Here is a 13,711-nt window from a genome sequence, read left to right on the forward strand (position 1 = left end):
TATTTATAGGCTAAAGTCGATAGCCGCCTTAGTTTTCTTGCGTCTATAAACCATCTATGGACTAAGGTAAAGACTGAGGCCTTAATTTGATATTGTCTATAAATGGTCTATAGAGTATCAATAGACTAAAGTCTATAACTGCCTTAATTTCCTTTTATCTGTCGACTATTTTAGACTAGTCTATAACCGCCCTAATTTCCTTTCATCTATAGGCAATCTATAGACCATTTAAAGTCTATAATTGCCTTCATTTCCTTTTGTCTCTATATTGTATATAGAATATTTATAGACTAAAGTCTATAACAGTCAACTTTTCCTTTGACTATAGATGGTCTATAGAATATCTATAGACTAAAATATATAAACTCATTATTTCCTTTTTCTATAGGCAGTCTATAGACTATCTATAGCATAAATCTATAGGCAACCTGCGCTACCCAGGAGGTGCTCCTAAATCTGACACCCAGCACCACCTAGTTTTAAAAGGGTAATGACATAGTACGACGGACAGGCGATGCTGTTGGAGTGTGGCTAGCATGATCGCTGGCTCGTCAGCTTTCTGGCTAGAGTCCTCCACCTCCTTCACTATTTCGGGAAATAAAAAAGAAGTATTGTGTGAGGACAATGCAGTGTCTTCCTGTATATTGTTTTTAGAAGCCTTAAAAAGATCCTTTTCATTTTGCCGTGACGTATGTTGTGAATACAATTCAATAATATTTAATGCTAACAGGTAAACCAAGAAAAAGCAGCCATTCCTGAAGTGAAGGTGCCCGCAAACTGTACTACATTAAAAGAACACGGTCTCCCTTAAAGGGATTCTTCAAGAATATTCCATTCCACGTTCAGATCCTTATTGTCTAACGCGCTTAATTCAGAAACATTTCATCAGTGATTCTACTTTTCTCTTTATCAATTCCTGAAAATAAAGAGGGATAGACAGGTGCAAGAATTCAAGGTTGTGCCCATCTTTTAAAAGCACCGTTAGAAAAGTCTCAAAGAGCATGGTCCTCTGTGCAATTAACATCTGCCATTTATACCTTTGCAGTGCTGCGACGCAACAATCACAAAGGAGTAGAGGAAGAGGAAAGTCAAAAAAGACGTTATGCTATGCAACTTTTTAATTATTATTCGAAAAGTGAGCCACATACTATTTGGTGGGAGATGCGGCATGTTTGGAGAAAGCAATAATTTTTTTCGCAAAAACAATAAGGTTTTTAAAGCGCGAGTGGAGAATTTAAGCTCATAAGCTAATTGCCCTCTGTCTTCTTTGATACCAGATCAAAGGTATACCCGGCAAGAGTGCGAATGGCAAAGATACGACCGTGAAATGGGTTTCTGTTTCACGTTTTGCCCATTTAACCATGAGACAGCGGAAAATCATTCGGGCTGCAAGCAACTGTGTGCACTGATGAGTCGGTGTCGTCGGCATGTTTTCTCGTGGATTACGTTTTCATTGAAATCCAGCTATCGTCCACTTACGGTAAGTCCACAAGATTATTTTTTATTCTGTTGGTCTCCTAAATCACTCTAAGCAGAGCTGTGTTTTCAGAAAAGATTATGTATGCAGTGACAAACTTCCTATCCTCATTTATAAGCGGTGTTATAACCAGCGGAAGCCATTGGGTTCTCGACTAATGCCACTTCTGTGCCGCATTGTTTTTACTAACGTGCGGCATGTCACCTTACACGCGGAAAGGCAGTCAGTGCGAAACCCGTGATGGTAAGGCGCTCCTCGCAAGCTGTCTACTGGCTCTTTAGTGTTGCAAGGTAGATGCGGGGCCAGAAATATCGCTTAGCCTGTGAATGACGGTCAAAATGGAACTATGCGTTAGCACCATGTAAGCTCGATTTACTTGGTGCCTCAGGAAACGCATATTCATGTTCTGAGGTGGATTATATTTATTTTTTCATCTTTGTGTTATCGCCTGTCCAGACCAAGGAGTGCTGTTCATTGAGAGGTGTGCATTGCTTGTTACGTGTAGACGCTCACTCGGTGCGCGCCGTGGACAGCGATGTTTCACCAAAGATGTTTTGTAACGCTATAGATTGGAGCACGGGACATTTGTCAAAGTTGTAGTCAAGCGGCTTATAGTCAAGTGTGATGGCTGAATAAAAGTCGTTGCCGGCGCAAATGGCCAGCGTGTACAAGCACTGCGAAAAACCTACGATCTGCATCTCGTCTGGCCTTTCATTGCACACGTATGGATTCGTCCATCCCTCTTATCCGAGCCATTGGCCGCCGCCGCTGGCCTGCGGGCACTTCAATTTGAAAGCTGAGTAAAAGTCACCTCAACACGGGATGGCCTACATTTTGTTTTGAGAGGCTCATTCGTGAACTCGTTCATGCGTGCACAAATTTCTCCAATCGAATTTGTGCGAGAGGCAGAGTATGCATTTCTGATCTCAGACTGCTATACATTACAAAAATGCCAATGTAAATGGGCGCTTAATTGAGCCACGAATGCAATTCAGCTTGCGCTACGCTATTATGGCTGCGCCTGTAGATGAAGACGTTCTATTGAAATAGCTCCTACTTTAAGTGGGTTCGCTGCTTTCGTTGATTTTTCTAGCAGCATTAGGGTACTTGCATGCAAGAACCACCTCTTTCCTGCTCTGGTCAGGCCGCACTTGAAGGAAAAACAAAGTGAATTTGAGATGGTATTCATCGTGACAGTAATGCGTATGTTGTCACAAACTCACCTCTGCTTTTGAAACGGCGCAGCTGCAGCCACTATGTGCTGTTGAGTTTTTCTGTATAACGAGCGCGGCATGGAACCCGCCTGCTTCTAAGTGCGCACACTGATGTATGAGTATGCTGTTCCGTCTGTGTGCTTTAGGGGCGCAAAACTGCGGTGAACTGGTTCGCATCTGCTTGGTAGGTTTTGCATGGCTTGTGTCCATTTGAATATCAGCATATGCAGCAGGCTTCATGCCGGGTATTTTGAAGTGCTTGTTCCATAGCAGGTATAAGAATAAATGCTGCAATATTGTACTGTTGGGATCCCTGTGTAATGAGCACTGATATATGGCACAATTATTCGAAGTCTTCTGTTCCAATTAATGTAAAATGAATGCCATACAAAGATCAGTATTGGCAGTAGACATTCAGTGTAGAGGTAGAGTGCTCCAGGGATTATGGGTCTTAGCTCCAATATTTTATGAAAACCCCTTAGAATATGTCATGCGCATTTACTGAAATGATGAAGCCGGCACGATGGCTCAGTGGTTAGATGCAGGTTCAATCCAGGCCTCAGCGGTCGCAATTTGATAGAGGCGAAATGTTAGAGGCCTGTGTACTATGAGATGCCAGTGCACGGTAAAAAACTGCACGTGGATGAATTATCCACAGCCTTTCACTACAGCGTCTCTCATAGCCTGAGTCACCTTGGGTTGAACCCCATAAAACCAAACCAAGAGACCAAAAATACCTTTCTAGCCAAGATATACCTTGCATTGTAAAGCATGTGTGTAGATAGAGTGGGAAATATTTTTTTTTTTCAGTTCCCTTAAATTATTTTTTCCTTTGCACTGCACAGGTCAACATGCCAGGATGATTGACTGCAGACAACAAGTCGCAAGAATGCTTCTGAGGAAACTAGACGGGCCGTTACTTTCAACGTTTGTTTGTATAATGTAGTGCATTGTTATGGTGCATGTATTGCATATTCCCGGCCTGGATAGCTTGAAAATAAACTAAATTTGCAAGTATATTAATTTAATTTGTGAAGACCGTGCAGTGACCTTCCTCAATGACTGTAGACTGTCTGTCTATAGACAGTCTATAGATTAATGGTCTACTGAAGGTTAGTAGATAGAGGTCTATAGACTGTCTGTAGACACAAAGTGCATTGGCAGACCATGTACTTATGGCATGCCTATAGCCTTTAGACAGCCTATAGACCTGTCTATTAGACTTTCAGTAGACATTTGTCTATAGAGAAAAGTCTACTAAAAGTGTATGGCCAAAATTCTATAGACTAGTTTATAGGATTTGTCTATAGAAAGTCTGTAGGCTTCATAGATAAAAGTCTACGGACTGTCTAAAGAAATTTTCGTAAGGGAGGTGGCCCACCTGCCTCCTACGTTGCTTTTGGAGACCACTTGCCAGAGCCACGCCCGTGATTCTTCGCTCAAAACACTGATGCCGGATTTTCTCATGAAGAGGGACCTTTAACGCTGTCGCGTTGAACGTACCGAAGTTGTTCGTCCAAGGGATGAAGAAGCGACCAATCGGCACTTCGAACCTTTCCCTTCCAACATAATGAGTGTTCCCAGAGTCTCACCTAACTAGGTCAGGTTCATGTGACCACGCAGTGCACATTCTCGAGAGATCCGAGTACCAGCTACTCCTCACTAACACTGCAGAGCAGATTTGTTAGGCCTACTTTTCAACCAGCATTGTTCCCTTATCGCCGTAGGCCCACGGCATTACAGCTGTCAAGTTCGGGTTACAAGTTACCTTTCCTTGTGGTCTCGTGATGAGACACTGTTCGTGAATCAACACGCAAACAAATGTGTACGTATTCATACCGCACTCAACACTGCCCTGCATGCATGTTAGCAGGATGTCGTGCACCATGTCATTCTGACCCCTGACGACAGCTCACTGCGCTTGTTGTTGCCACCACTGTTTGTCTTATTTCTTTCACAAACTAATTTTTATTTCTCTCTTTCGGTAGTAGATACAGGAATTAGCTGCACTAATGTGCAGGTACTAGCCCACAAAAATGTCCTCGCAAGCACAGATTGAACTCCTAATCAGACACTTTCAAATTCTATTTCAGCCTGCTTTGACGCCTGCCCTCAGCGTTGGGTGGCAATATTCTCGCCTGTATGTGAATTCCATAGTTATCAATTACGAATTATTGCGAAGGCCGCGCCAATAACGCCGTAGCAAATTTTCATTCAGCAATCGTTGCAAAAGAACACCAACAATACACATCGGAGTGGGTACGTGACGTACATTTGAGCATCCTCTATCAGTTATAAACCCATTCTTTTTAATATAATTTCAAATTTTTACTCTTACTCAGATTTTTTTTCCTAGCTCAGTAGTGCGCCAGGTTGTGTACAACTGTCATGACTTCACCTGTCTTGTTCTAAGGTCGAGGAAAAGTTGAAACTTCGCGTGTGCATATCTGAAACCCTATTCAAAATAAAACATGACTGGCTCAAGAACTGAATTAATTCACGTGCACCACACAAATTGCAGGCCTGTTCTTAGAAAAAAAAACATTTATGACCATTTAATTATTTTCTTTGTCATCCGAACCTGTTTCCGCAGCGAAAACTCAGATATAGAGTCCTTTAATAAAACACTCCACCGCGTGAAAGAAAAAAGTTATAGCACCAGACAGCACTTCTTAGGCAACCGTAGAAATTTGCGACATCCATCTTTATTTCTTGTTTTTGAAAAGCGGTTCTTTTTCCTTGGCACGAAATGGCTCTACCATTCTGTCAAGCATTAATTTCAAATGCACCCGGCATCACTGACTTCGTGAAAAGAGCTCTAGACGCTTCGAAAGCAGTTTGAAAAGTCATGTGGGAAATCATAGATGCCATACCGCAAAAGGTTATATAGAAATTCTGCCACTCTCGACCTTGAATCTGGCAGGCTCATATTAACAAGAAATCAGAACATAAAACACGTTACCTCAGCAATTCTGCAAGGCAAGCAGGCCGATCCGAATGACGTGGGCAGGAAGCTTGGGTTCGGCTGTAATCGGTATCGGCGTATTTCAAGCCAATGTTGAGGCTGCACATTTGACGTGATTGTAACAGAACCGATCCCGTGGCGAGGTACACTTGATCCACGTCGCAAATCTCACGCATGAAACGGGCTGCCGCCAGACCACGCGAGCTGCACTCGAGTTCATGGGCGCTGCAGCTGGTGGTTCTGGAAGTATTTTGGTAAAAATGAAGCAGAAACGTTGTTCGGATGTTCGACGACAACATCACGGAGAGAACTTGTGGTGAAATGTGTGCAAGGAAGAAGCCTGCGCTCTGCATGCGAGCCGCGGAAGCCATCTTATAATACCAAAGTGAACGACGAACGGGATTTCGTCACTAATTTTAGCAAATCTATTCACCTTTCCTTACGGGTGGTTGAGAGATAGCTCCAGCAGCATTCCTGCAGCGTCTACAACTCAAGAACGGAGCGCTTTTCTCCGTCAAAGGACGCCCCTTCAATCAATGGCATTGGCTGATTCTCATAGACCTTGTTAGCGTTATAATACAGGGAGTGGCAGATGAAAATGTATATTCCTCTCCCTCCATGGCCAGGGAGACTCCCCTCCCTGCACTGTCGTGCCGCTCCCTGCACTGTCACACTAGCAGGGTTATGAAGGTAGCTAGAACGAGCTCAGTGAAGCATAAATTTTACGTTCCGCTTAAGCGTGAACCATCCCATGATGTGCACTTCAACAACACAATGAGGACGATGTGCAGTCCAAGTGGAAACAGTATCTCTGTGCACGAACATAGAACATTTCATTTTCTGCCACATTTGGCCGTGACGCCGATCTTGACCAGAGCAACAGCAGGTGAGGAAGCAAACGGCCTATATATCACAGGCACGGCCAGTCTGGCTGAGCCACCACATCTGGTCCGGTCGGCTGAGCCAGACGAAGCGCGCTTACCGTTGGTCGCACAACTGATGTCCAGTTTCTTTACAGAGACTGGATAATGCCAATAAAGGTCAGGCATGTCAAAGGTACCGTCGTGCTCTGTCATTTGTCAGTGTTGTCACGACCACCGTGACAGCTACCACGGCCTGTTACTGACAGCAACGAACAATGACAGTGGACTAAATGAACAGAAAATGAAATGGGTCATTAGAAAATACGGTCCTAGGTCATCAATCCCAGTGCACTTGAGGAGGAGCTGAAAAGTCAGAGAGAGACATGGATATATTTGCCTTACCTCATGAGGAACTCACGAATGCTCTGGCGTTGACGGTACAAGCTGTGCACGTCTTCACCTGTGAGGTCTGCCAGAAGTATTGCTATGAGTACTGTGGAGGAGATGAAGTGTCTGCAAAGAGTAAAGAACCAAAGGCTTGTCACACCACAATTAATGAAACCAACAGCAGCACGCTGATTACAGAGCGCACAGTACGCGACAAGTTATGAACTAGTTTCTGATGCCAGCCTGGATGGGAATTCGCCGCACGTGAGCCACCAAATTACACCACACTTCCCTCGCGGCTGGTGCCGACAATATTCAACTTAGCAAAACCAGCACGTTATTCGTCGTGTTTTATTTACGCTGGCAGTTACTGCAGCATGCTGCTTAATATCGAGACTAGGTTCACGAATATGGTACTTCCATTTTTTAGTACTGATGCTCGGGGTAAAGTGCTCTCATGTCATCATGCTCACATACCAGGACATCTGCATGAGAGGGACAAGAAGTGACATAAGTGCACACTGAATGCCTGCTGCGCCAAGCCCCTGTCACGTTGTAAGCCTGAACCTACTATACTTCCCGACAGCTTTTCTTGAGAATAAAAAGTATGTTACAGAGGCACAGCCTCTAGATCTGTGACTGGATCACTTCATCAATAGTTCAGCCCCAGAATGGCAGCCTCGCACATTGCTCGCTACGCGCTTTTTCACTGGAGCAACTGGCACCCTCAATCGAAGCTTGTTGGGACCAGATGCACTTATACAACTCGTAATCAAAGAAGCTATTTTTCATTATTCTCTAAAGTTTAACCTGCCGCAGTGTCTCAGTGGTTATGGCGCTCAGCTGCTGACCCGAAAGACACGCGTTTGATCCCGGCCGTGGTGGTCGAATTTCCATGGAGGCAAAATTCTAGAGGCCTGTGTACTATGTGATGTCAGTGCACGCTAAAGAGCCCCAGATGGATGAAATTTCCGGACCCCTTCATTACGGCATCCCTCATAGCCTTAGTCACTTTGAGACGTTAAACCCCCATAAATCCCATAAACCATATACCAAACCTGACGTTTAAAATGTTCATTTATGTTATAAATATGCCTTAAATACCGAGTGTTAACACTGCATTGTCACGTGGTGGTGACAAACCCGTAGCCACTGACAGACCAGCAGACCGGCGTAAGGCACTAAAATCAACTTTGTATTGGCTCGACTTTTGCAAAAAAAAGAACTGAACTCAAGCCAGTGGAAATAGCAACAAGCGTGCTCGGTGGTCGTCGAAGAAAAGAATGACCACTCCCGGCGGCATTCAATTTAAAGCTAACAAACTTTTTAATATACGGTGCTGAGAGAACCTACAACAATCTCAAACAACGTAGGAGAGCTGCGCAGGGCTACAAACATTTAAGTCTGGTCGCATCTATCTTCACAAAGAAAGCGATAAAGTGCATAACAGCATCTTTGACCATGAACAAACAAACAAAAAGCTTCTTGCTGATATACCATTTGTTTAGAGGAGACTAATAACTGCTACTGGAAATCATATTCAATCCGTAAGAAGAAAAGGCATATTTCTGTTTAACTGCCTTGGCCTCATTGGCAAAAAATGTTGCCGCGGAGTGTAGTCATCTACTCTAACAGGAAAGGCCACAATGCATGGTTGGCAGGTGAATCGTTTGCGACTGAGATTCACTGTCTGTGAGAGCACGAATGCCAGAGTCCTCATAATTTTAGACCAGAAGAAAAAAGCAGGAAAAGAAAAAGAAAGATTTAGGCGTTGGTCGCAGGCGCTGCATTGAGTGCATAAGGATAGGATCGGAGGACGAGGAAACAAGGTTATTTGGCCAACCCATCTTCAACAAGTCATTGACACGCCTAAAATCTAAATCCGCCATTTGCGATAAATCCCATTTGTGGCCCTTTTTACACAGGGTGGGGTCAAAGAACCATTTTCCAAGCATTTCACCCCAGAGGAGCCGAGCACCAGGTCAGGGTAAAGCTTGTACCCATTGTATCACCAATGGGCGCACGGCGGCACTTGGGATCGAACCCCACACATCCCGAACCTCAGTGTTCCTTTAACATCATTCCCATGCAGCAAAGCTATGAGAAGCGGCCGCGTTACGATGGAAACAAAATGCAAAAAGCGCCCGTGTGCTGTGCGATGTCAGCGCATGTTAAAAATCCCCATGCGATCGAAATTATTCTGGAGCCCTCCACTACGGCACTCCTTTCTCTCTTTCTTCTTTCACTCCCACCTTCCTCCATTCCTTTACGGCGCGGTTGATGTGTCCGCCGAAAAGTGAGACTGTTACTGCACCACTTCCTGTCTTCAAAAAGACACTCACCACTAAATAAACGTAATAAGGGAGTTAAAGGAGGGGGCGAAGGGGAGGGGAAGAGAAGTAGAGCTGCACGTCATTCATGGCTTGGCACGTATGTCCGTGGTAAAGATCGACCTAACCCACTTGTGCTTGAGAGAGCACTATCGCTACCCAGTCACAGCAGACCCCCCTACGGTCACACACTGCCTTCTGTTATTTTCTTCGAAGGAATATCAAAATGATAGGACCTCCGTGAGCCTGGCATATGCATGACTTTAGACTGCGGTCACAGTGTGGGTTCATGCTAGAGTAAAAAATGCAAAGAAAAAATTGTGTGTAGCTTTTCACTTGCCTAGATTGGATGCTGCCAGTTATGTCAAATGGCAGGAATCCCTTTAGAGTTTCTTTTTTTTTGTTTTAGTGCTTTAGTAAGATGGCTGGCTAGCAAACACACCGTCCTTTTTGGGGGCGAAGCCACGGTGTAAATCGGGTAAGCTCGCCAGAGCGGCACGCCAGCTTCAGCCAATGGGAGGAAGCTCAGGTAAGCTCGGCGGAGCATCGTGTCAGCTGCAGCCAAAGTGAGGAAGGTGTCATGCCAAAAGCATAAGAGAAGAATAAGAAGAGATGAAGAGCAAGAAACACGGCTGCGTGCACATGCAGATGCCAGAAAGAGGCGAAGGATGTAGTCGCTGGAGCAGCGTGGAGCTAAGAGGCGTGTACAAGTGGATTCAGAGAGAGCTGAACAGAGGGAATGGCGACTCGAATCACAATGAGCAGATCAGGCAGCTTATTGCAAGAGAAAAACTTAAAAACGACTGCAAGAACACTTAGGTGCAACTCGAATTTTCAAGCTTATCAAAATCTAAACAACGCTAAACAAGGAAAAATGCACTAACGCCTAAGCCGCATTTAGCTTAACCATAGGTCTCTTCGATTTGACTGCACTTGCTGCACTAGTTCCTTGGTGTTCTGCGGCGGTACCACGAGCGTGCAGCGTCAGTTCAAGTGCAGCTTGGAACTGGATGCTTGCAAAACGAATGGTTGAGTGCAGGCCTGGCCGTCTGCTAGCCTTGGTGTCACTACCAAATTACAGCCAACTGCTTGCCGCCAACATCAGCGAGCATCAAAATCCCGAACCATGTGAATAATTTTCAAACAGCAAATCGCACTGAAGTGTCACCATGAACTAGCCCCAAGAAATGGTCGTTTCATAGAAAAAAGAGAGTCATTGCTTGTACGCACACAGACGATATATGAATATGCACTGATGTGAAGCTTATAAAGCTCGGCTTAACCGCTTAGGTTTACAATTATGACGCCATGAACAGTTCCTCACCTCCTCCTTTCAAAAAAGAACTGTCGTCTCATTTAGAGACTACTGTCATATCTTCTTTGCTTCTCCAACGTACACATGGGTGCTGCCATTTTGCTGCACTATAGCTGCACTTCCACTTGGGAGAGTGCAAGCCAGCCAAGAACTCGTGCTGCACTAGGCTGGCACTTTTGCAGAACTAAGATGGAGGTGCAGCGGGCGCACGCTGCACTGGCAAAACGAATGCGAAAGTGCTGCACTCCAGAAAGTGCAGCCAAATCTAAGAGACCTCATTTAAAATGAGGGCAAATTTTTCATGTTTCGCAAGCTTGCTTTAAGTGCTGGGAAAAAGGACCATGTAGGAGATAGCTGCCACAAAAAAAAACAGGATCTGTTGTCCCTTCACCCCCTCTACACTTAACGAAATGCATGTGACCCGAAGTGAATATTAACAAGCTTGCATAATTCATCATTATCATCAGCCTGGCTACGCCCACTGCAGGGCATCGGCCTCTCACATATTTCTCCAATTAACCCTGTCCTGTGCCAGCTGCGGCAAACCCTACCCTCGCAAACTTCTTAATCTCATCTGCCCACCTAACTTTTTGCCGCCCCCTACTATGCCTGCCATCTAAATAACTAATTAAGGAGAATTTCAAAAAAAAAATTCCAGAGTGCCACACGCCGAAAAACATTGTTGCTTTCACGAGGATGCGGTGCGTAGTTTTTGTAAATCCGTGATTAAGTTGCGTGAAACACCCTGTATGCATTGGCATTGCTTTGTAGAATCCAATCTAAGGGTTTCGCAAAAATGCAACTTCCGAGAGCGAACGCAATACACCGCAAAGTCAAGGAATGACAACCGTTTACTTCTACTTTGTTAAAGGTGGTATACTTTATTAATTTGACGACAAGGATGATGATGGTATGGTTTATTTCCCATGCAGCGAAATGCAGAAACCAACTGCGAACAGCTGGCACGTCGTCTACCAGGTGACTGCAACTATCACTAAGTTTAAGCAACTTGAAGAAACTTAAAGCACCACATGGGTGCCTTACAGCCTACCACTTCTCAGCTTAACAAAAACTTGATTCTCTATGACATGCACTCAGTTTCACAGACAGTGAAGAAGCAGGGCCTAAAGCAGTAAAATTGCACTGCTACATAGAAATATAGTTGTCACTGATGATTTAGAGCATGTCTTGACTGCTGCTAAAAGAAAACAGTGGTTATTTGCGTTTATTCATTTTCCATCTTGACAAAGAACCACTTTTGAGCACTATTTAATTAAACGCAATAACAGGAAAGTGCCTTCGTCTTGCAACTGACTGTCACCGATATTCAGCATGATGAACTTCTGGACAAGAAAAAGCGCTTTAAAAAAGCTGCGGCTCTTGTCTTCAACACAATGTCGCACCTTCTTGATGTAAGCATCAATTTTGAAATTTTGTTTCTTATTCTTCTGTCCTTACCTTATCAAGCATGCTGCAACCACCACACTTATCTTTATTCGCACGTTCGTGATCAAGTTGTTCAGTTGACGTGCAGGTTTACCTAAACTGCCCCCGACCAGGTTTGGGCATTCTTATTAAACCGCCCAGTGCATTATAACCGGATGTTACAACCGTATGTGCCAAATAATGGCGTCATTTGTGCCTTGAAGCCAATTAAAATCTAATTCAAAGCCCGTTCACACTATCTTGCATCAAAGCCAATCACCTTGCCTGTTTCACTAACATCCAAGGCACGGCTGTCAAGGCAGAAGCCCAAAATTTCTCTGGCTCATCATTCTAATGATGAATGGTCAAATATCAGATGTAGCATGGAATTACATTACGTTTAGTGTAATGGAATTGAGTTGTCGTTGCATCAAAACACCGCTCATGTTTGAGACAAAATTCGCCAATTTGTCGAGAGAGGTCACGTGACCTCGTGACGTCACCTCAACCTGCCCACCTGATAGTTGATGAAGTTTATTTCCTTGTTCCTAGTTTCTAGAAAGCAACTTTTCAGAGAATCAAAATCAAAAATCTAAAAAAATATAAAAATGTAGGCACCATCAAAGCATAGCAGATACCTGCTACTGCAGCTAGCAGTCCAAATATGGTGGCTGATGAACCGAAAATTGCAAAGAAACTCACTGAAACACACACTGAAGTTGCAACAGAAGCTGCGATCGGCGTAGTGGTATACCTAGCTATCAGAGAAAGCAAAGAGTCCACGCATATATTAATATCCGTGGGCCTAATTCGTGGTTATGTAGTCTTCAACTGGAACTACTTATTCACAGAAACCTAAAAAACAAAATAAAAGTGAAAGCGAAGCCACCACGCAACAGGCTGAAAGGAACTCCACGCGTTGGCGGGCTCTTCCTCTTTTCGTAGGTCAGTTAAAAAAAAAAAGGCGGGAGCTGGGAATTCCATTTAATAGGGAAATTGGCTGCGCAGTATCATAATTCAGAGTTTCTAAAAATACTCGGAGCGTACAGATCAAGTTCCCTTGGAAGAAAGACAATTTCAGATCAATCTTTAGTGCGCATTTATGGTGACTTACCGTAAAAACCCGCATATAATACAAGGTTCTTTTCCCATAATTAGCATCCTAAACTTCCGCATGGTACTATTTGTGGATCCGAACAAAAAGTTTCGAGGTTGCTCAAAGTTTTGGTTTCGTTATTGCGGCATGCCTACGGCTTGGCTTTGTTACTGGTGCAAACGGCTTGGCTTTGTTACTGGTGCGTACGGCTTGGCTTCGTTACTCTCGACAAACGACGACCCGATGTCGTTGATCCGTTGGGTGTGCCGGAGGTAGTGGTGTGCCGTGCAGTGTTGCCAACCCTAGAGATTTATCCCTAGATCTAGAGAATTTCTCTTTGCTTTAGGGATTTAGCGTCTTTTTGTGAAATCTAGGGATTTTGAGGCCTTATAGTTCGTATCTGATTATACTGCCTTTCGAACAGAAAAAACTATGAAAAATCTTAGTTACTGTTCCTCTATTTTTGGTGTTGTGCCAAGCCGATAGATGGCGACAGCAGTTCTGCAACGCGAAATAATCGGCTGTAGCACCGAGAGGAGAAACGAAGCCATATGACTTTCAAACTGTTTAATCGTGCGTGTCATCACTGGCGCTACGAGTGACTGCTGCTCTACGAAAGAAAAAAGTTGAGTTTTGACT

General features: G+C 44.2%; 1 protein-coding gene across 1 annotated transcript in view; it reads right to left on the reverse strand.

Annotated features, from left to right (window-relative positions):
• Window positions 1-13,711, reverse strand: part of LOC144123740 (uncharacterized) — a 189,058-nt gene that overhangs the window by 15,656 nt on the left and 159,691 nt on the right. The window contains exons 40-41 of the mRNA XM_077656508.1: window positions 6,922-7,032; window positions 5,654-5,896 (exon numbers count right to left, since the gene is read on the reverse strand). Of these exons, the coding sequence (XP_077512634.1) occupies window positions 5,654-5,896; window positions 6,922-7,032 (354 nt within the window). The remainder of the gene's footprint in view (window positions 1-5,653; window positions 5,897-6,921; window positions 7,033-13,711) is intronic.

Source organism: Amblyomma americanum, chromosome 3 (assembly GCF_052857255.1).
Source record: "Amblyomma americanum isolate KBUSLIRL-KWMA chromosome 3, ASM5285725v1, whole genome shotgun sequence".
Taxonomy (NCBI): domain Eukaryota; kingdom Metazoa; phylum Arthropoda; class Arachnida; order Ixodida; family Ixodidae; genus Amblyomma; species Amblyomma americanum.